Raw genomic sequence first — 25,704 nt, forward strand, 5'->3', positions numbered from 1 at the left:
ACTATCAGTCATGAACTACAACCCAAATCACAATAATTTAATTTTTTTTATATTTGGCAAATTTTAGTGCTGATTACCTCCATAGAAGATACTCAGCAGAGATACCTTTTAGAGCTGGCACTCTGTAGTGCAACAGATGGTGCATCTGACTGTGAGTAAAGAGGACAAAGGTTCCAATCCTGGAAAGGTTATATATTTTTTAAAAGTTTTTCACAAAGTAAGAAAACAGCATTAACAAGAGCTCATTGCAGCACGTGTTTTGATGGTGGAATGTATTATATATAAGTTTCACATTAATTTTCAGTCTGAGAAATGGACAGAGGATAAGTACATTTACTTTGCATACAAAATATTCCACAAAGGGGTGTTGAACGATGAAATTTTGTATACAGAGAGATATAAAGCATGCAGGTAACACAAACCTAAGGGCTATGATGTTTGCGAGTGTAAACTAACGTTTCTATCTGAAGCAGATTCACTTCAACTTTATGTAAGATGATGAAACTTCAAAAGTTTAAACAATAATGATCCTAGAAAAACAGTACAAAGATAAAAGGAATGGTCTGCAATAAAGTAGAGTGTGTATGGTCACATTAAATAGAAATCATCTTTGCAAATGTGACACTTGTGAACAGCGACCGTGAATGCAAGCGCGCACAAATGGCAAAAAAAAAAACAACAACAATCTGTATCTGCTGGGTGTGGTGAAGTTTTGTAATTGTGATTTATTTTACATCTGAGAGGAGTGTCGAATAGTTTTACAAAAAAATTTAAATATTCTATTGGGCAGGATTCAAACCAGTGATCTATGGATGCCTTCTTATAACATTCAACAGTCTACTGTTCTAACAACTGAGCTACCAAATAACGTACGTGAAACTGGGTAAAATGACAATTTTCACTCAAGAGAGTAATTTCGATGAATGATGTTATCCTTCCTTGTAAAAGTGAGATCAGATCTCCCACATAAATTAATGTCAGCGTCAGAGTGCAAGACATTTTTAATTAACTTAGGGAACTTGTGCGTCAATGCTGTGGCATTTTTCTGGTACAGTGATACCACTTTTTACACATCTTCTCATTCTTTGGAACACTCAAAAACAATTTTTCATGAATTTTTATAGATGTGGTTGCACAGTGTGGTACTACACACCACCTGTAACCATTTTACGAAATGTAAATTCCATAACAAGAATCACTGAATTACTAATTTGATAGTAGGAGCAGCGACCTAGGCAGTGACGGCACAGGCATCAAATGACTCAAATGGAGCATTTTAGCAAGCTTTCAAATTATTTGATTTTCAAAACTTCCTGGCAGATTAAAGCTGCGTGCAGGACCAAGGTTCAAACTCGGGACCTTTGTTTTACCATATGAGCTACCCAATCACGACTCGCAACCCATTCTCACATCTTAAATTATGCCAGTACTTCATTTCCCACCTTCCAAACTTCACAGAAGCTCTCCTTCAGACCTTGCAGCACTAGTGGTAGAGCACTTGCCAGCAACAAGCAAAGATCCCGAGTTCAAGTCTCAGTCCAGCACAGAGTTTCAATTTGCCAGGGAGTTTCGTATCAGCGTACACTCCACTGCAGAGTGAAAACTTCATTCTATTTTAATTTCATTTTTATAAAAGAATACTGAAATTAATCATTTAAGACAATTTCCAGAAAGCAGTCAAATTTCTTATTATCATGCTGCTTATTTAAGGGGCTCACTGCAGTTAATGTAGTTGGAAGAACCACATTCACTTTCCCATCAGCACTGAGAAAATGGCTCTTAGAATTAACTCATTTGTTTCATAAAAATCTTCTTTTGGAAACTTATGAATTTTATGACAGTAGTGTAGTTAATTGTTGTCTATTTATCACTATCCAAAGAAATAATATGATACTATTTGTTGCCTAGAACTGATTAAGATTCATTTTTGAAAGATGCGAAAATTACTTGTTATAACCTATTTCTGCACATTTATCCGCATTGTTAAAGCGGAAGCCTTTTGATGAAAGTGGTACTACCTGCAATCATTTCTATCTTTTAGGATGTGTGTTAGACATTTCCAAAAGAACAGACACCGTTTCAATCCAGCAGCCACTAAGAAGTAAGACATGAAGGAATAACAGACATTGGCTGTGAATGGGTATTGATTTAAATCAATGGGAAGGATGAAAATTTGTGTCTGATCAGAATTCTGCTTACTAGGCAGATGCATTGACCGTTGCGCCATCTGGACAGTGGTCATCAGAACTGCGCGGACTACCTTAGCAAGCCTCCTGTCAGACACAAATTCACAACCTATCCACACACTAAGAATGTAATGCCCTTTGTCCATTATCCTCATTACTCATGGCATTTAACTGATTCCCATTGATAGTGACCGGGCCAAATATCTCACGAAATAAGCATCAAACGAAAAAACTACAAAGAACGAAACTCGTCTAGTTTGAAGGGGGAAATCAGATGGCGCTACGGTTGGCCCGCTAGATGGCGCTGCCGTAGGTCAAACGGATGTCAACTGCGTTTTTTTTTAAATAGGAACCCTCATTTATTATTACATATTCATATAGTATGTAAAGAAATATGACTGTTTTAGTTGGACTACTTTTTTCGCTTTGTGATAGATGGCGCTGTAATAGTCACAAACATAAGTACGTGGTATCATGTAACATTCCGCCAGTGTGGATGGTATTTGCTTCGCGATACATTACCCGTGTTAAAATGGACTGTTTACCAATTGCAGAAAAGGTCGATATTGTGTTGATGTATGGCTATTGTGATCAAAATGCCCAAGGGCGTGTGCTATGTATGCTGCTCGGTGTCCTGGACGACATCATCCATGTGTCCGGACCGTTCGCCGGATAGTTACATTGTATAAGGAAACAGGAAGTGTTCAGCCACATGTGACACATCAACCGCAACTTGCAACAAATGATGATGTCCAAGTAGGGGTTTTAGCTGCTGTCGCGGCTAATCCGCACATCAGTAGCAGACAAGCTGGACGAGAATCGGGAATCTCAAAAACATCGGTGTTGAGAATACTACAACAACATCGATTGCACCCGTACCATATTTATATGCACCAGGAATTGCATGGCGACAGTTCTGCCACTGGGAACAAGAGAAATTATGAGATGATGACAGATTTTTTTTGTATGCAATCTATTTAGCGACAAAGCGTCATTCACCGTCAGTGGTAACGTAAACCAGCATAATATGCACCATTGGGCAACAGAAAATCCACGATGGCTGTGACAAGTGGAACATCAGCGACCTTGGTGAGTTAATGTATGGTACGGCATTATGGGAGGAAGGATAATTGGCCCCCCATTTTATTGATGGTAATCTAAATGGTGCAATGTATGCTGATTTCCTATATAAGGTTCTACCAGTGTTGCTACAAGATGTTTCCCTGCATGACAGAGTGGCGATGTACTTCCAACATTATGGATGTCTGGCACACAGCTCATGTGCGGTTGAAGCGGTACTGAATAGCATATTTCATGACAGATGGATTGGCCGTCTAAGCACCATACCATGGCCTGCACGTTCACCACATCTGACGTCCCCAGATTTCTTTCTGTGGGGAAAGTTGAAGGATATTTGCTATCGTGATCCACCGACAACCCCTGACAACATGCGTCAGCGCATTGTCAATGCATGTGCGAACATTACGGAAGGCAAACTACTCACTGTTGAGAGGAATGTCGTTAGACGTATTGCCAAATGCATTGAGGTTGATTGACATCATTTTGAGCATTTATTGCATTAATGTGGTATTTACAGGTAATCACGCTGTAACAGCATGCATTCTCAGAAATGATAAGTTCACAAAGGTACATGTATCACATTGGAAAAACCGAAATAATATGTCCAAACGTACCTACGTTCTGTATTTTAATTTAAAAAAACCTACCTGTTTCCAACTGTTCATCTAAAATTGTGAGCCATATGTTTGTGACTATTACAGCACCATCTATCACAAAGCGAAAAACGTGGTCCAACAAAAACATTCATATTTCTTTACATACTACATGAATATGTAATAAAAAATGGGGGTTCCAATTTAAAAAACGCAGTTGATATCCTTTTGACCTATGGCAGTGCCATGTAGCGGGCCAACCATAGCACCATCTGCTTTCCCCCTTCGAGCTAGACGAGTTTCGTCCTTTTTAGTTTTTTTTGTTTGACTCATTTTGCGAGTATTTGGCCCGATCACAATCAATGGACCACCCTGTGTATAAGTAGTGTATTTTTTGGACATGTCTGATAGACGAATCACAGTCTGGCATAAATTTTCTACCTTTCCCACCAATTTAAATCAATGCCACTAGCAGCCAATGTCTGTAATTCCTTTGTGTCTTAATTCATAGTGGCTGCTGGATCAAATTGGTGTCTGTTCTTTTGGATACGTTGAAAGGGACACTACATCATAGCATGTGGATAGGTTGAGAATTCGAGTCTGGCAGGATGCATGCTAGCATAGTCCATGCAGCTGCGATGACCATTGTGTCCTGATGGTGCAATGATTAGCTCATCTGTGCAGTAGGCAGGAGAACCAAGTTCAGGTCCCAGTCAAGCACAAATTTTAATCTTTCCCAATGATTTAAATCAGTGTTCACGCACAGGCAATTTCCTGAATTCCTTTGTGTCTTAATTCCTAACTTTGCCTACTTATTAATTAATTTTGGAAAATTACAGACACAGATTAACAGGAATATTGTCAAGAAATACTGTTGAAATTTCCAGCCTATGGTGCTGCATTTGTAACTGCACCTGTAAACGCAAGCCTTTGTTTTCGTTTACATAAATACTATCAATAAAAAATGAGGGTACCGTTGGTGGTGGATTTTAATTCCTATAAATCAAAAGCTTGAACAATTAAAACAGTCCAGTGACAGTCTCCTCATTTTAATTCACTTTAAACCTGATGGGATGCTTGAACACAGCTTTTCTCAGTAACATATGCTTTATAAAAGCCAAAACATGCCCACAAATTGTTTCAGAGAGAGAGAGAGAGAGAGAGAGAGAGAGAGAGAGAGAGAGAGAGAGAGAGAGAGATTACATGAACTCGGCTTAAACACTAAGTCTCACTATTTTTCCTGATGCCATTGCAGCGTATTTAATTTGTTACAGGGTTATATCTTTGTTTATTTGTTGATTACACATTTAGGACGATGCATAAATATGCTGACACTATTATTAACTTACATGATATTCTGCCATAAGCCATCTAGTCAAGATTTTTTCAAGGATTTGTTTATTTTAAAATTTTAAATAAAGTTATTCATTTCAGTGACTCGGGGAGTAATGGGATATCTTTATTTATCTTTTCTGGGCAGTTCTGATTATGTGCACATTACACCCCCCCCCCCCCTTTCTCACTACAAAAAAAAAAAAAAAAATCCATTAAATTCGGGTGAACACTGCTTCCAGATGAGTAGTCAATTCCTCCTGTTCATTCTCACAATGTACTAATACATCCAGATTTCTCCATTTGCTTCAAAAAGGACTGTACAACTTTGAAAATTCATAAAAATTAATTCATAGTACCTATAGAGGTGATTGTAGTGTCAATTTGTAGGGAAATACATCAAGTCTTGTCTCGCATAGTTCACCAAGTGCTGAATGGCACTGTAAGGACCCCTAGGGGTAGTTTGCTTTAAAGATGGCTGCCTTCACTGAACACAAGCGTGCTAGCCGTTCGTTTTGGTTTGAAGAATCAAAGTCAGCGACAACAGTTCCGTGTAATTTTTACACCAAGTATGCTAAAGATCCTCCTAGTAGGCCTACAATTTATGAGTGGCATAAATGTTTTGTAGAAACAGGGTCTCACTAACCGCTTTACAGGTCAATGGATTCACCCATGACACGCCAATTGCATGGCCCCCACGTTCCCTAGAGCTGACCTCTCTCTCTCTCTCTCTCTCTCTCTCTTAATGGGGATTCATCATGGATAAAGTGTTTGTACCTCCTGTGCTAGCTTTTTCTACCTGAACTTAGACCAAGAATTTATGCCACCACTGAGCAAGTTACACCTGCAGTGCTACTGTGAGTTTGGGAAGAAATTTACTTCTGATGGGATGTGTGCATGATAACCAATGGAAGCCACATATAACTTCTTTAGTTTAAGGTAAATATCACTAAACCCAGCTCTTTATCTTCTTTCAATAAATTTATATGAATTTTTAAACTTGTGAAGTTCTTTTTGAAACACCCAGTATTTAGGATCCTTCTCACTTGTCTAGGTTCAAACATGCTTAACATCAAGAAGTTAAAATTCTAAATGAACTACATTTTTTTAGGCAGAATTTTGAGTGTTGACAATGCACTGCCTTGGAAAGAGAAGTGCCCAGCTAGCACTCAAGCTTATTTCAAGGTGGATATTGAGTTTACGTTCAGTTGAAAATTCAAGATTGAAAAATCAACCTGTTACACAGCTTGTTTCAAGGTGGGTATTGAGTTTAGGTTCAGTTGAAAATTCAAGATTGAAAAATCAACCTGTTACACAGTTTACATCAAGCTGTAAAAATTTAGCTTGAATTAAAATAATTTTCCCAAGCTTGAAATAAACTGTAATTTCCCTGGAAGGCTGTACAGCAGATGCGCGCGCAGCATAGCTTCCATAGACGTCCACGGGAAGCGCCACAAACGTTTATAAGCCGTGACGTAAGGGTGTTGTCGTGTGTGACGTCATGACGGCGCGGAGTTTGGTTTGAGTGTGGCTGTCTCCAGTTCTGTTTTATCTTATTTTATTTACTTTTCTGAGCCTTGCTATGTTTACGGCCATTTTACCTTTGTGACGCGCGTTAATGGTTGTGGTTTGTTGACAAGTTTGTTTTATACTAGAAAACAGTTCGGTACGTTAATGTTACAAATGTTAAATATTACGTAACGTAAAGTTACGTTTACGGCCATTTTACCTTTGTGACGCGCGTTAATGGTTGTGGTTCGTTGACAAGTTTGTTTTATACTAGAAAACAGTTCGGTACGTTAATGTTACAAATGTTAAATATTACGTAACGTAATTAATTAGGTTCAATAAATTCAGATTAATATTTATATAGCTTAAAACAAGCTGTAAATACCAGGCTGTATTCCACGTGTGTAGATACAGCTGGAGCCAAGCTTGATAAGTCAAGCTTGAAATATAGCTTGAACTCTGCCAACTTTGATGTTTATTTCAAGCTAGAATCCAGTTAACAGGCTTGAATATTCCAGCTTTGATCAAGCTTATATACTTGAACTTTACAGCTGGAAACAAGTTTGAAACCGGCTTACTGTGCTATCTGGGTGAGAAGGGGGAGAAAGGACAAATCTTCAGGAACATTTTACCGGTGTGATGTCAAATCTGATAAAAGCAGCACTGAACTTGTTACCAGAAAATGCTTTAATGTATAGCATTATACTCTGTTTTCCACTTCTAAACGGTGCATTTCAAAAATATGTTTTTCAAAAATTCTGATATTTTTAGATTTGCATATGTTTAATCAATTAGATTCTGCCAGTCATTAACAACAAATCATTTTATAGCATGTGATGTTTTATGCTACTATTTCACGAGTTGGAGTGTAATAATGAACTGTGTTTTCAGGAATAGCTGTATACTCCTACACTGATGCAACTGGAACCCATGAGACTGTGCATCACCTGTCTCCTGAAGAAGTACACAGCGTATTTCAGAGGAATCAACAGTGGTTCTTCCCCTCAATATTCCCTAATTTTAATTTCTTCCGTCCATTTCCATTTTTCAGATTTTTCTGAACTGTGAATCAAATAACCAAAAAACATTTGAAATAATATATTTTTTAAAAAATTCTTATTTACAAGTAATTGTGTCACATAGTCACTCCCACAGAGGAGAAAGAATACCTGTGTCAAATTTAATGAACAATTTGAGCTTTAAGTTGCACTCCCACAACAGGCTTGATGCAAAATTAAAAGCCCATTTGTGATGTATTTACAATTGAGAAGTAATCATCAACTGAATGATATTTTTATACATGACAGTACTTGTTAATTACATACAATTTTTCTTACAACTATAATACAAATACCTGTTACTTCTCAACTGATCAATTCACAACAAAAATCCTGATAACTTTTCATGATAAATGTTTTCTTGAGCTTTCTATTATACTAGAATGGCACACATTAAGATAACAGATGGTCGTGCTGTCAGACACTACAACAAAGCCACTGTATCTACAATTGTCAGAAAATATTTTATTTCCTTGAAATAATTGGTATGCAGCTTTGGGGCAATTAAAATGTAATGGGCCCACTTGCTTCCAAAAATGTTAACAGCATGATACATTTCTTTATTAAAATAAATATATTGCACCACAGTTTTTAAGATGTGTCCTACTCTCTTTTGGAAAAAGATTAAACCACTTTACTTCCACAAAGTAATAAAATGTGTTGTTTACAGAACCTAATGCTTATGAAACACACTTGTTTAAAAACAATTAACAAATCTGACATACCTTAGAACAGTCCACAGAGTTATTCTACAAATATTCACACTCCCAATATTACACTGTACATTATTCATGATGTTTGTATGAACTTACATGATTTTCTGACATAAATGAGCAGGAACACATTGTTTAAATGATATCATCATGTAGTAGTATCACAAGTTCATGCCAAAGTGTAATTTGTACACACTAGTGTATTAAGACTGTGGCTTCAATGCATTTCCCAGACTGTGTTCACATATGGTACACAGAAATTGAGATTCTGATACCACACTATACAACATCTTGTACATTTCATTTCAATAAGTCACAAATAATGATAATTTATGTCACCAGATTTTTCCAATTTTTGCTGCTAACGAAAATAACCTGATACTGAAATGTAATTAATATAAAATAATATAACTAGAGAATATGAGGTTATAAATTCTTTTACTTACAATATTTTAATAGATCATAACATGAAAACAACTTTTTAAATAAATACAGCCCTGAACATTTTGTTTTAAGGCTATTTAACTTCTACTGCTGTTAATAACGATATTACTCTGGAGATTCTGGTACACTGGAATATTTTGCCAGGTAAATGTATTTTGTAATCAGTTCAAATAATTTGTTACAAAGAATTAAAATGGATACACACACAAAGTGGATTTTTCCAAATGTACTACACACACACACACACACACACACACACACACACACACACACACACACACACACACACACACAATGAAATTAAAGCACATCTGAGGGCATACTCTATGATGATTGTTGTACATCTAAGGCTGCTCTCAGGTTCAGTGTAACACTTACAATCCTGAGGAAATTTTTTAGGGACATTGTAGTTCAAATCAAATCACCTGCAGATCACAACAAGAGAAGTACAAGAAAAGAAAAAAAATGAAAAAGCTAATGAAGCCTCACTTCGAAGTGTCAAGTCCAATCAGAAAGTATTTTATGTAGACCACACAATGTTATACTTGCATATTCTGAGGTAAATCATACTTCAGTACACTTCTCAGTGATGATGTATTTGGCAACAGCGTAGCAGTATTTCTAAATCCATCAAGGCTAGGAGAATCATTTCCTCCCATATTCTTTGGTGAATCAGCCACCATCCATCTACTAACATCAGATTAATATGCTCTTAGAAGACACATCAGTAACTGCACTGTTGAATTGATCCCTACAATTTTCATATTCGACAAAAAATTTGTGCCAAGATGATGAAATTCATTAACAAATTAAAATTTATGCACTGTTTAAATGTAATAAACTATTTTTGGCTGTCACTTTTACAGTACTCATTTCACTTAACTTTCATATATCTAACATGTAGTACAGAGCTTATGCAGTCAATATTTAAAACTATTATTGAGTGTTACAGTTAATGCAGTGAAGGTGCCAGAAAACTGAAGATACCTCTACCCTCTCTCCCAAGTCTCATTAACTACCTCACTCAATTTTTCCCACTCTCTCAAATTATAAATCACCACCACCACTACCACTACAGTTGTCCTGCCATTGGGAGTAAGCAATAAGCTTGCATCTGCACACTAATATATCTAGCAACACTGTCAAACACGACGGCAAACTGAAGTGGGAAAGAGTAAAGTGTAAAGCTAACTAAAAGTGTAATAATATGAATGTATAGCTGATAAGCATGTAAAAGTAAAATAATATCATAGGCTGACATTTAAAAACAATGTGTCACTGAGGTGGTGATATAAGGATCTCTGCACAAATGTCTCGTATTACCTGCCCACCAGAATAAACTGCTTACTGTGCTTAATTTTTACAAAAAACTGTTCTATTTATATATTGGTGAAAGCAGTTCTTATTTTCACCGTTGGCAACACATTCACCTATGTATTTCTCCCAGCACTTACCCACAAAAATTCAAATGTGCATTATGAGATAGCTTATATGGAAATACAACATAATCTATAAGTATGTGGGAATCAAGTGACAGGAGGCTACAGGAATTAAAGCTGATAAAAGTTTCCAGCCTCAGCATTATTCAATACATGAGCAGCTACTTGCAAGCTAGTCACGAAACTTTAAATCACTTCAGCTAGTTTGTTTCACATAAGGGTGAAAGGTGAAGTAACAATCACTGTCTTCAACGTTAGTAGACCATGCCCTTGTGGCTCAAAAATGCAGTATCTAAAAGACAAAAAATATTAAAAATGTAACCCAAACTTCAACAATTTCTTGAGGCCTTACAATACAACCAAGAGTAACTTTACATCACATGTTAAGAAGTAAAGTCACTGTGAAAAGAACAACTACTTTACAATATGGACTATTATCATTTCAAGTCCATAAAATAATCCATACAGAAATAACTGTAAAATATAGTGGCCAAGATACTAACTCTCAAATGCTTGTTATGATCTATAGGTAAGTCATGTGCTCTCTCTCTCTCTCTCTCTCTCTCTCTCTCACCACACACACACAACTTTTTCATGCTGTCTTGTGCTATACATTATAAAAAGTGGGATAAGAAATATGGCAATCTATAGACACTTGTCGAAAATATTGGTTTCTCTTTTCTATTGTGTGATTTTAAAAGAACTATTATATCATTCTCTACAGGGCAAGCAACCTATTGCCACATTACTATAGAGGTTAACCAGTCTTCAAATACTATTTACATAACTCAGGTCCTGAGGCAGTTCACCCAATACCCATAAAACTTTTTTTAATTATTTGAATGATGTGACATCCAGATTTGTGGCAACAGGTATTTGTCTGCACAGCATCCAAAAGTTCCATATTGATGTTACCTATATAATTTTTTTCAAAATATGTGAAATAACTTCATTCATTTAATAATGAAATGATTAAGTTTCTGCCAAATGACACATTACACATCATGCTGTTTCTGATTAGGTAAGAAAAATCAAAGTAGCAATGACAGCTAATATGCTAATCATGCAGTTCATCATTTCATAATTTAAGTCTTTCACATTTACATTACAGGTTAACAGGAGGATGCTGTGTCTTCCTATTAAACAATCCCCACTGCATAGAAACAATGGGGTATGTACTGGTATGGTATTTTATGAAACCATTATTGCTGAGTTTTCACATCACTATCACAATACCTAACCACTACATCAACCATATTATTACTTATGGTTACTGAGCACCACAATAAATTTAAATTTTTACATGATAAATTTAAAGAATAAAATTTGGAGTAGCACTGTATTTGTGAGGCAAGTCCAGGTACAAGATTAAGTGACTGATATCTAATGTTTTGGACTTAAAATCTTTTGCTATGGACTCTGTCTGATGAAACTACAGGGGTATTTGCAGAACACATCAGAACCATGTTAATCCATATAAAAAAATAGGACACTAAGTCAACTGTGAACAGGCACAAAAACCTGCAAAACAGGCACGTATTAAAATGCAGTTCTCGTATTTTACACACACTAATCTCTATACATGTCGAAGAAATATTTTAAAAAGGCAGGTTACAACATTTCTCAGTTTTAACCCATAACAAAGTTTCTCTCTTGAACTACAACTTCGCAACATTTCACAAAGTAAATGACCCCACTTCCAGATGAAAGACTGAATGTTCTCCCTACACAGAAGTACAGGTTTAGAATCTCAACAGAGAACTCTCAAAGTCTACAATAAGTTGTTCATTTACAGTTTGAACACTTTAATCAACAAGATGTTCCACATGCACAACAAACACTGTCAAGTACAGGAAAAATACTGGTAATTCTCCCCTATACTGAAATAATTACTAAAAATGAAGTGCATCAATGAAAAACTGCCTTTTGTTTTAGATTATCATTTTCATCCAAAGATTTAACAAATATTCAAAATATGACAAAATGAAAAATAAAAATCTTACTGCTATGCTGTAGTCATTGCTCCTGATATTACTATCATTGCTACTACAGCCATAGTAATTTTAGTGTTGTAACAGTTCAACAGGAAGATGAAGGGATTAAAGTGGAGGAGAGGGTGTTACTGAAATAGTATCACATCTGTTATGCATTAGGAACTGAGGTTGCATCTGAAGGATTTTTTTTTTTTTTCAATTTTTTTTATTCAGTGTGGCCTATCGTTAATGGGGTCAAACTGCCAGATGATATAACACAGAATGTAATATATCCATAATGATGCACTTATTTCTTACAGTAACTTCACATTCTGTCCTAGTAACATCTTACTTTCTCTCACTTTCAGATGTGTCAAGTTAGTCTCAATGTGAGTAAAAAGCCTTTCTTCCCCATTTCACTCAAGTGAACGATATCACCTGAAACACTGCTTTGTGTACACAAACCACTCTTAGAAATTTTGCTGCCTTTTTCTTTTCTGGTCCATAGCATCTAAAATAGGCTGTCGTTTACTTTGATATCTCCTGCGAAGTTCATCAATTTCCCTTTCCATTTCAGAATCCAAATTCGCCATTCTGGTCTGCAGGTCCTCATAGCTTAGGAACTTAAGCTGTAACATCAAACAATCCATACTGTAGTTGTGAATTTTAGTAATACATATGCACACACACTGATTTAATAACTATTAATAGATAATACCTAAAAGTATAGAAACAGTAATAAGATACTTACTGAAAGGAAAAAGCTGACTTTTCAAGGCACCAGTTGTCTGTTGTAAACTCTTAAAACTTAAGTGTGCAGGTGCAAACAAAGAGGCATATCTACAGCTCAAGCCAAAATAAAGCATTTAAAAACAGAAAATTCAACACTCATGCAGCGAATTTGAAACATGCAGAAGATTTCTTCAGAAGGGATGGCAAAATCGAACATACAATATGGACTACTACTAATTTAAAATAGCAGAAAATAAGTTCAAGGCAGCATAATATAGTGTTTTAATTAGGTTGCATGAGCTGATGGAAACAAGTAATTTTAGTTTTAGCAGATAAGCAAACAAGCACAGGCATGGTAAGTTCAGACTGCAATTGGAATGTATCATACCAATAGATGGAGAAAGCCAAATGACCTGAATTAGAGAATCTACTTAAAGTGCAGTAAGAGCAAAAGAATAGATGTTTTGGTAACAACGGTTGAGATATTAGGTACCTAATGCTAGACGTTGCTGTGAACAACAAGGTCGTTTAACGATGGTAATAGCCAAGTAAAGATTATATTTCAGTCTCCTTAATATCCCATAACTTCTTCAATTTCTTACAAATGCCCATATGTAACCATAAACAGCACAAATTAACAACAATGATTGGGAAATCAATGTTCGAACATTGCAGTTTGAATCATGAAGCAAGCAAGTACATTAAAAAAATACATTTTTTACCACTCAACAGAACTTTTAATTGCACACTGAAATAATACATTTTATACAGAAGTAATATCAAAGTGTTAATCAAACCAAGAATGAACTACTGAATAGTTTGCTATGTCCCTGTGTGCAAAAATAACCTAAACATACACTTCTTAGTGCCTAGAACATATAATTTGCCCTTTGTGAAACAAACGAAATTGTTTCCTATAATAATCATGTTTCCACACTTTATTCTTACTCTTCTGACAAAGCAAAAGATTTACTTCTAATAATTCCACTCATCGAAGTCTCTAGTCTCAAATAAAACTTGTTTCAGATACATGTCATGGGCAGCACAGAAACTGCACATTTTTGAAAGTCACATACTTCTGAACTGCATGAAATAGACTTTAAATAACCCATATAGACTTGTTGACACTTGTAAACTGGAAAGATAATATGGCCATAATAGCACATAAATTAATGAAACTAAGCGTTTGCATATGAGATTAAAAGATTTCTTTAATCTACTGGCTTTACTTCCTAAACTGCCTATAAATTTTAGGTGAAAAATGTTTGACATTAAAATATCACTGTAAAGTGTTCTTCTTTTCAAGCCAAGTGGTAAGAATGTTCACATTTCTATGTAGCTAATTAGAAAAATATGTTTAAATAAAACAAGATTCCTGGTGTGATACCAGGACAGTTACAGAAGATACATAGACTGGCAACCTAGAGGAGACACTTAAAAATCTGGTAGCATGGTAATAAATATTAGCTTGATTTACAGTAACAGGAATTTTACTTGAGAAGTGTAGGAAATCAGAATTTGCACTGACAAAAAAGAGAACTCTACTATACTTGAACATTTTTGAAACAAAGATGCAGGGTACACCTTTCCAATTTGTTCAGCTTTCATTAATCATAAATTGTTAACATGAAATATACATAGTTGGAACTGACCTATAATTTTCCAGTGATTTGATACTTGATACATAAATTACTGGAATTACCCTTATAGCATCAGCTAGTTAAAATAAAAATAAAAATGCTCTATTCAATGGGAGTAAAAATCCCTGCACACAAGTGAAGTTTAATAAACTGAATGTGACTGCTGCATTTTATTCAAAGCTCAGTGAATGTTACATTTGCTTTCAGAAGTAAAGACAAACACAACTACTTAAATGGAAAGATTGCTCTCCACCAATCTCCCTAAAGGTGAAATGGGTTAGCTAATTTTAATTCTGTTCTGTGGTACCTCATATTGAAGTGATATGCCACTGAAGTAAAAAGAATTATTACCATTTATTAGCTGCTAATAATGACTTAAAACTAATGACAATGACCTGCCTGTTCAGCCATCAACTGAAGACTAACAATTTTTCTACAGGGTGATCAATCTTTAATACACCCGCCTGGTGGGGATTTTATCTTCCACTGGCAGTATTGGGGTGAGGAGTGTGTTTCCCCTCCATTGCAAGACCTTTGAGTGTGTAGAAAACAGAAACCTTGTACAAGCTGCATATGCTTGTTAGGCGACACAATACAGTGTACTGAGTGAAAGTGTTTCAAGTGAAATGAGGACATACAACTGTTCCACTCTCCACAAAATATTCATGTGCAGTTCATGATGTTCAATCTCCTAATCAGAGTTGATTCATAGATTGGCAATTGATAAATAAATTTCATGAATCAGGAAGTTTTCTTGACAGACAACACAGACAACCACATACAGCATTCTATCAAGAAACTATGGGTAGCGTTGGACACACTCCGGAAAGGTCTCCTGCAAAATCAGTTCCATATCTTTCTGAGTAAACGGGAATTTCCTATGGCTCTGTTCAAATGGCTATAAAGTTAAAGCTGTATCAAATAACTACAGTGCAAGAGCTTAAACAAGATGATCCTGCAAAAAGACTGCAGTTTTGTGAATGGATTTTGAATATGGTCCACAACACAGAAATTGATCGTAATCTTAAGCTTGTTTTTGGGCAAATGATAGTTTCATCTCAGTGGTATGTTAATTCACAAAATAAACATTGCTGGAGTTCTGAAAAGGTGAATGTAGTAATCGAGGAGTGCCTGCAAGATCAAAAAACAACAGTGCGATGTGCTATTAGCAGTGAGAGAATGATAGGCACTATTTTTTTTCCAGGAAATAATTAATAGTGAGAGGTATGGAAAACAATTTGCAGCCTTTTTTTATCATCTTTTAACAGAGGGAGAATGCAATTTTGCAACTTTTCAGCTGGACTCTGTGATAGCACATATAGGCAACTTCTCATTACAGGAAATTCAAGATGCTTGTCAAGATAAGAGTTATCGCTGCCAACGTAACAACATATAGCTCATTTTTTCCCCCTAATTTAAACCCCTGTGATTTTTATCTTGGTGGCAGGGGACGGCATTAAAAGAAAAAGAAAATTTATCAAGAAATTACTGCCATATCTCAGAAGGAACTTCAGAGTGTAATGAGCAATTTCATAAACAGTTACCAGAAATACTTTATCAACAAATGGTGGTTGTTCCAGCATCTCCTTTTACATACATAAGTAATTACTTTTCTTTTTAACTGTTTATCTTGTACATGTTAGGAACACTTACGCAACAAACCATACTGTACTGCAAACCTCCTGTCACCCATACCATGGACAAAGCACACAGCCTCACCAGCCGCCCGCTCACTGCAAAACCGGTTACATTAACAACTGATCACCCTGTATCAAACTCAGTTTCTCAGAAAGTTTCACAAAATAATTTGCAAAGTCAAAAATTAGATTTAAAAAAATAGGTATTCTCTTTACTTCATCTGAAAATAGCTTACAAAGACTCTTACCTTTCTTGTACTTCCCCCTGCCAAACTATGCTATCAACATTTTAAACAACCCTCCCCCCATCCCACTAGGGAGGTTACAAGAGCAAAGGATGTGCTGTATGCCATCCCTACCCTAGTACCCCCCCCCCCCCCCCTCCCCACAATTTGTGTCAGCTAGTTGTATGCAGCTAGCTAAGCACTAGTCTGTGAAATCGCTTGCCCAGCCGTGTGCCACCTACCACCTCTACCTGCACTTTTAGCTAGCCCACAGAAGCCTTTTCACTCTCCCATGCGCTTCTGCATTTCGGTGAGTCATCCCTGAGTAATTCCTAAACAATTCATAAGTTTATCATGTATGCTTTTATTTACTGCTATTTGCCTTTTAACATTCCTAGCTTCATGTTAGAAACCTACACTTCTGCTTTACCTATACCTGTACACATGGGCATCCAAAGAAACTTATCAAGGGGCAGGAGAAACGGGGAAAAGGAGGAAAGGGGGGAGGTGTAAGTGCGCTCTCTTGCAGCCACTGATTAACAAAACTAAATAAATACATAAAAAAGTAAAACTAAACAATTACTATCTTCTGAGGAACAAAACATATTAACTGCACTTTCAAAATACGTAGCACAGGAATAATAAAGAGTTAAGAATTTACAATATTTCCCTTGAGATGAACACTCCTCCTTCCACCACCGATTATACAGTTATAATGAACTGAGAGCAACAATAAAATAATGATGGTAACTGTAACTCATAAGTAACTAAAATGCATCAACAAGTACAAGCACCCTATTTTTGGAATTATGATTCCTACACATTACCCCAACTAAATTTTCCATTTTCACGAGAGTAGGGGGTCGGGAGGGGGGGGGGGGGGGGGGAGATGATGATTTAGAGGAGTCTCATGCATTCATGCATCTTTCACATGAATTTTCCAAGAAAAGCACCCTGCTCATTTTTACAAGGAAACAGTCGTGTCATTTTTTTCTGAGCTTTTTCAAAATAAATCTCTTGTAATAGCCATTATGGATTCCCACTTTCTAAGAACAATTTTAAGATGATTTTGAATAAAGATCATCTAAGGAGCAGAAACATAGGAGTCTCTACTGCCAGGATTGCCGTACTACGCTGAGCTGACATTTTGTGTTCTCTGGGAACAATTTTGTGCCTTAATATCATTTCATAATATAATACTGAAAACAAGCAAACTATTAGAAATTAACATGATGCTTGATGTTATTAAGACAGGTGCCACTTAGTACAGTGCACACATCAAACTGAAAAGGATGGACGAGTAATTAGAATCAGAAACATTGCTGGCAGAGAGATACATTGTCCAAATACAGACACTGTCCAATATGGACAGATGATATCGACATTTAAGGAAGAATGAGGAAAAAGTCTTACAAGTTGTATTTGAGATAGTTCATGAAATGCAATTCCTGGCTACATAAGCTGTACACTGACAACACTTGAATTAAGAACTTTCTAAGAGGCTTGCTTTTCAATGTGGGATGGAAATGTCAAATGCTTGTGATTTACAACACCTTAAAAAGCAACAAAACTTGTAAGGAAGGGGAGGAGAACACTAGTTTGGGTGACTGTACCTCAAAAATAGGGCTGGAGCTGAAAGTAATACTGTTGTCAAAATAGTCTAGTTGAATGAAACCTGAGAGGAGAAATTGGTACATTTTTGTGTGGAACGTGATCTATTTGTTTCCAATGTTTCCTCTTAGGTCTCCCTTGTAGACAATTATACACATGGACGTAACTTTCCAACAACAAAGAAAGTGTTTTCAGAAACCAGACTGATTTCCTTTTGATTAAACATTACCTGAAGAAATATGGGACATCTGTGAAAATACATTATGGTGCCGATGTTAATAGTAAATACAATCTAGTAGTATTGAATTTCAAAAGGCGTCACTTTCAAAAAACTACAAGGAGTGCCCAATCACCCACACACACAATTATTAAAACACTAGTGTACCTACAAGAAATAACTGAAGAGGAAAGAAAAGATGAAAATAACAAACTACTGGACCAACAAAAGCAATGTCCACCTGGAAACTAAACGCAGATAGTATGTCTTATTTCCAGAATATTTATTGGAAGCAGCATCAGCAGCAGCAACAACAGGGTTCAGGTTGGGTCTCTGGGCAAGCTAGCCCATTTCAGGAATGTTACTATCCAAAAACATTGCCTCACAGTTGCTGCTTTATGACAGGCTGCCATGCTGACACAAACAATCATCATCTCACTGTTATTCTACTGTAGGCAATACACAAAGCTGTAAAATCTGTCTGTCTATCCATCTGCGCTTAGCATTTCCTTATGTGTGATATAGGAACCACACCCTAACCAAGAAAACATCCCCATACTGTAATATGACCCCAACAATACTTCCCTGTTGATCCTACACACAATGACAAGTAATGTTCTCCAGGCATTTGCCAAACCCAAACCCTTGTGTCAGATTGTCACAGGTATAATGTGAGTCATACCTCCAAATCACTCGGTCCCTGCAAACCATTGTCTAGTGGTGGCACTCTTTATACCACCAGAAGTAGTGTCACTTAGCACTGACTACAGATATACATGGCTTATGAGGAGCTGTTCAACCACTGTATCCCATTATTTTTGACTCTCTACACACATTCAATGTGCTAACTAAGTCACTAAGCTAGCTGTACTGCTGGCAGCACTTTGGAACTAACACAAGATGCCTTCCATCCTCTGCAATGCTTCACGATCCCTGTCCATCAGGACATGAGGTCAACCTGGTCTTGGTTTAGCTGTGGTTCTCCTTCACATTTTCACACCACAACCACATCAACAGGTGATGTGAGCAGCTTTGGAAAGGCTGAAATGTGTCTGATGGGTTGTTGCTCAGGTGATATGCAATGACAAGTCCATGCCAAAGACATTGAGCTCTCATGATCACCTCATTCAGCTGTTACTGTTTCTCTATTGGCAACACAATACTCCCTATCTCTCATGATATATACTAGTCAATTCTGCATTACACTGGAGTATCCAGATACTTATTGTCACATAGTATATGAATGAAGAAAGGAAATACAAAACGGAAGATTACATTCAGTATACGTTATTACAAAAATCTGCACCAGGAAAGTGCAGAGCAGTTCAAAAAATGCGGATGTCAGATAAATGTAAAGAAAATCGCATCTTTCAACATGCATAAGAAGCTGAAAGAGCTTAGTGGTCTTTGGCAGAAACAATATGGCCAAATCTGATAAATGACATTGTCAGCACAACAGATCAGCTCAAAAGATGGAAGAATACAATGAAATTTTCTTCAAAAATAAAACAGATGTTTCTCTTTTACCTGATAAGAAATGCAACTGGCTCTGAAATAGCAAATAAAGAAGTTGTAAACACTGTCAAACTTCAAGAGAATTGTAAAGCCACAGTTACAGAGGGTATTTATGCTGATGTTTTTAAATTAATGATAAAATAAGACTATCATCTTCAACATCTTGACATCATTATTCAACTATGCCAAGACATCAGGAGTAATGCCCTCTGACTGGTTCCAACCAATTTTCATACCACTACCAAAGAAATTTAACTCGTGTGATAAAATCTTCTCGAGTGATCAGCCTTGTCGCTACTTTTCAGTGAGTTCTGTACCCATCACTTCACCTGAAGATGATAGGATGAAACTCACTGAAATGTTGCAGCAATACAGTGACGCCACTCTGCTGATCACACGAGAAGATTTTATCATTGGAATACACTGAGAAAAGTTGCGATCACTGAAGTTTAATTTATCTCAGAATGATGAAAAATCACACACACATGAATATGTAAGAAATATGAATCTCTCATGCATCAGAGTCAATTCAATTTTCAAAAAAAAGATTGACACATCTGAGGCACTTTTTTCCATTAAATATATTGGTACAACACCGCAAAAGTATGAATGTGGATGTCAAACCCATCTTTTTTATTACAAAAACGTAACAGAAGCCACAACTGATCAAGGAACTTCAACGATGTCCATAATCATGATATGTGTTCGTCAAGGCTGTATCCTATCTTCTCTTTTGTTAAACATTTATTCTGAAGCAATTTTTAAGAAAGCACTGATGGAAGATTGTGCAGAGATCACAATCCATGGGAAAATATCAGTAATACAATATTTGTAGATGACTGTCATTGCAGATGAGCTACTTACACTTCAATGCATAATAAATTGCCTAGTTCAGCACAGTGAGAAGTTGACCTAGCTGGTAACTTTTCCAAAATCAATATCAGACAATGCTCTAAAGAGCGAAATCCAAAAACATCTGTCAATAAATGCTAACACAGTTGAACAGGTGTCTTTCACATACTAATGTATCATTCTGGACACACAATTTAACTCCAAGTGAGAGATAAAATCCACAACTGAACACACTAGAAAAAATCTTGATTATGTCAAACCTCACTTTACAACTGAGAACCAGTAAGGTTCATGACTACATGTTACCTGTTCTCCTTTATGGGTGAGGAAGTTTAATCTTGGACTCATGTATTGAGCAACAAACTAAGACCTTTGAAAAGTTTTTGTGCTGTATCTTTTCTACATATCCTGGTATGCGAAATATCAAATACTGAGGTCATTCATCACACAAGAAAGCAATATAAGAGAAGGAGACAACTTGAGACATACGAGGTGTCAGAAATAATTATTACAATATATATTTGAAGGAAAGATGCAAGAATGAGACGTAGTAGTAGTAGTAGTAGTAGTAGTAGTAGTAGAAGAAGAAGAAGAAGAAGAATTGTATGAGTTAAATCTGTTCCAAAAAATTATTTGAATGGAATCAAGAATATTAAGCTAGCAGAAACAGTTGTCCTTAGAGCCAATTTTCACTGTAACTCTGGCAGTGAATGGACTCCATTGCCTAAATAGCTTGGAATTTATACACGAAGAGTCATGCACTAGTCAGACTCCATTCTTGTATGCAACATCATTCTTGTAACCAGCTTTGTGGCAAAGCAAATGTTGAGGTTGCAAAAGTTACTTTCAAAATATTTTAAAAGAAAAGACAAGTATTCTTGGTTTACTGAACTATTTTATTGCTTACACAACAAAAACTATCACAATTTCACTAAAAAGTCAATGAAGGGCTTCCAGCCTACTTGTCACAAGATAGCTCAGAATGGTGTTGAGAAACTGCAACAATTTGGCTGCACTAATAAAGAATGTATATAGCCTGCTAAATGTGGAATCTGCAGGGAACACTACCTCATCAATGGTTGTACCAAGACTGGAACATCATTATCAAGATTCCATAATGGTACATGAGGAACCCACATTATGGAAAGGATGCCATCATTAGCAATATTGAATAAAAAGCAGTAACTCTCTCAGTAATAGTATACAAAACGAATTGTAGATCAGTTATTGGTTAACCTGCTAATGAAATAAGTGGAAACAAACTGAAGCAATACACGAGAGAGAGAGAGAGAGAGAGAGAGAGACTGTGTATCGTGTAAATGTAGCACAAACTTCACCATTCACATTCACAAATAATTCTATCAACACAACTATGTATGTACGTTAACAACATGAACAAATATAGTGACACTTTACTGTAAGGTGTAAACTTTAAAGTTAAAAATGTCTTGAGAAACATAATTACAATATTATATGTGTTCTCAAACAAATGCATTAGCTGTCATGGGAGCAGCACACAATATTAATAATACCAAAGGTACAATAAAAAAAAAACTACCAGTGATCACTCAATAGTCAAAACATTTTCAAACATCAAGTTTTCAGTTGTCAGCATAAAGAAACCAGGTAAGAAAAGATATTTATGAAGAGAATATTTAGACAGGCCATGTCATGTTTACAACATAACACTGCAAACATCTAATGGATCTGATTAAAATTAGGGACATTAATTACTGATTCATAAATATTACTGAAATGCTCTCCACAACACCATGAAGAAAAATTCTAACAACGGAGACAAAGTGGACATTAGAAAAATAATGCTGGTAGCAGAATATGTAAGGTCAAATAATAGCTTGAATATTACTTATATATCATTGGAGAGATGCAAAAAAGAAGTGCTATATACAATAAAAAGACTTACTGTTAAGTCCTCTTCTGAAATTCACTGAAAATGTTGCAAATATTTTATTTCAGAAGATGAGCTACACACCATTGCATGGTGTCCTCATGATAAGTCACTACTAAAATTCACAGTCCCACCCTAGCATGCAAATTTAGCTATTTACACATAGTAAATAAGAAGGTACAATAAGTTAACATCTGTTTGCAGAAAAAGAGAGAGAGAGAGAGAGAGAGAGAGAGAGAGAGAGAGATGGGGTGGGGGGAGACAACATACCTAAAGATTATTGGTGCAATATATACAAAAAAAATTTCAATAAAGAACTGTACATACAGGACAACTAACTACCATAAAACCAACCATTAATGGAGAGGATTCCAGATTTACACATGCAACAAAACAATATATCTGTGTGTGTGTGTGTGTGTGTGTGTGTGTGTGTGTGTGTGTGTGTGTGTGAGAGAGAGAGAGAGAGAGATCAAACCACTTACAGTTTACCTAACCAGGTACAAAAAAATTGGGATGTACTGGCCACAGACTGTCACCCATTACTAACACAGTTTTACAAAGTGTTAAATTTCTAAGTAATGGTTACATTCCATGTCCCTTATGGCGCAAAAATATTCAGTACATACCCGACTTGGTGGGGGAAAACGCTCAGTAACTGCAATTCTATGAGCCATTTGATATGAATGAGCCAATTTTTTGCTAAGTGTGGGACACTGAAATGGACACAAGTTTTAAAATATTAGAATATCTTTACAGTGCATAACTGGCACTACACAAAGCACAGCACAATATTCTACAAACTTTATCACCTGCAAGGAGAATGAGTAATTCAAGGAGACTATGAAAATGGAATACTTTGTGCTATTTGATTATGTGTAAGATTTCACAGAAGAATTTACAATGTAAGGGCACAAATATGGTTTAAGAAAGTCACAGATTATGGAGTTATGAACAAAAGACTGAAAATCCTTTTCTAAACCAGTAATTCAGATACTTTTAAAATTTCAAACACAGTTCCACAATTCTGAGGAAATTCCAATACAGTGCTCACAGTTGCTACTGTTCTGTTACAACTATTGTGGTACAGTGAGACTGTTTGGGAAGGGAAAATGGTATAAGGAGACACTGTCTTGGGGCGGAAATAGTTGAACCTAGAATGCCAATCAACAAACTTAACAGTGGAGAAAACACAGTGGAATGCAAACTAAATAAAACTAATTTGTATTGATGCCTCCCTCTCCTGTCTTTACAAGGCCTAGAATAAAATTTACCATACATTTGCACCTTCTCAATTTATCTAGAAACAAAGTGCAAATTAGCAAGTGCATATGCAAACAAGCAACAGCATTAACTATGTGCAAATTCAGAAGCAGTACATGCATGTCCCTTTACCAAACTGCAGTTTTAAGATGCACTCTGGTTAAAAGCAAGCAGCTATATGCTTAAGCAAGATGTCATGCCACACTAGACAAGACATGCCATCAAGCAGCACTGGTGTGCAGCATTAGGTGAAGAATTGAACAGAAAAAAATTACCTTTGTGCTCTGCAGGATCGGTCATTTGGTCTGAAATTGGTCAGTTCTATCAACAAAAACATATTTAAACAAACCGTAACAAAAATTATAAAAAAAGTCAATTTGAAGAATATCTGCAGTACAATTTCAGCATACCTCAAGACATTTCATCTAATTCATTTTAACATTTAGTTAGCAATGACATACACATTCACAATGGATTGTGACACATTAATAGAGAAATACGAAATATTGTAAGAAAGCTATTTTTACAAAAGCTTTCTTGAGATTACCAAAGAAAAAAAAGCTTAAATCAGAGAATATTGTTTTCTGATTCTACAAATCAAGTTGTTTATACAAATTTTTGAAAAATATATTTCTTCCATGTCACAACGTTTTTGGAGGTATGAAGATTTTAATATAGTAATAACAATTTTAACAATAAATCTTTGTACATAATTCAGCAGTTTTCTGTCACTTTTATGCTTCCAAAAATCACTGTATTGTACCTCTTGCAGCACAGAAGTGAAATGACTATGGAGTTGGTGGGGCTAGTTCCTCCCCTATACCCACACAATAACTGAAACAAATATTGATCTATCCTTTCTCATAGTCACATTTATATTAAATATAAATATTTGACAGTAACAGGACGTGTCACTTCAGTAATGCCAACATCAGCTGACCTGCAACTATAGTAATTTATTTCTTATTTGCAAGTTCAACTTCACTATACACAACTGTGACTGACACCTAAATTGCAGTTCTTTCTTTGCAACAATACTGTATTACCTCTCCGGTTTCCTCAGCAAGTTTGATTAGTGGTGTTTCCAGATGTTCAGTAGAGCTGTTTCCTTTCATTTTACACACAATGTTTGAACAAACAATCCAATCATCTTTTTCAGTACTGCGAGTTCCCTGTTACATGTACTCACTGGCTGGGTTCTCAATCTCCCGGTAATGAGTACACACAACAGCACAACTTGCAGCATAAGAAGAAGACCACTGGGTCTGTTGTCCAAATATTGTGCATAAAATGCAAAACAGCAAATCGGTTGAATGTCTTAAAGTACACCATTGAACAACATCATAGCTTCTGCATATAAAATTACAGTATGTGGTACATAGTAATGTTGTTGGCATATCACAACTATCTGTTCCGGTTCACAACATCAATATGCATTCAAACACTGTCACAAATAAACTCACTAGACGAAATGTTAGCCACCCATTCAAAGATCACACTGGTCACTTTGGAGCATTGTAGATAGTGTAGAACTGGTACTGGCAATTATGTGAACCACCACTGCTGACATCAATTACGGCAGTGAAGCATTGTGTATGTGCCTGTCAGTTATACGTATCAGTGCAGTAAAATGGACTGACATGGAGACCTAACAGAATGGCAGAAAGCAGCTATTCTGCATTGTCACTGACAATTTCAAACCCAACAGGAATTGCTACTGTTTATTTTAACCAATTTCCAGTGATATCTGCTGAAACAAATGCATGCAATGAGCGTT

The 25,704-nt window shown here is 36.1% G+C and overlaps 1 protein-coding gene across 3 annotated transcripts in view; it reads right to left on the reverse strand.

Moving 5' to 3' along the window:
• Positions 1 to 12,455: 12,455 nt before the first annotated feature.
• Positions 12,456 to 25,704, reverse strand: part of LOC126177010 (serine/threonine-protein kinase 3) — a 334,707-nt gene continuing 321,458 nt past the window's right edge. For all 3 annotated transcript variants that reach the window (XM_049924251.1, XM_049924242.1, XM_049924233.1), the window contains one exon: positions 12,456 to 12,956. In XM_049924251.1, coding sequence (XP_049780208.1) covers positions 12,798 to 12,956 — 159 coding nt within the window. In that variant the 3' untranslated portion in view covers positions 12,456 to 12,797. The remainder of the gene's footprint in view (positions 12,957 to 25,704) is intronic.

Source organism: Schistocerca cancellata, chromosome 1 (assembly GCF_023864275.1).
Source record: "Schistocerca cancellata isolate TAMUIC-IGC-003103 chromosome 1, iqSchCanc2.1, whole genome shotgun sequence".
Classification (NCBI taxonomy): Eukaryota; Metazoa; Arthropoda; class Insecta; order Orthoptera; family Acrididae; genus Schistocerca; species Schistocerca cancellata.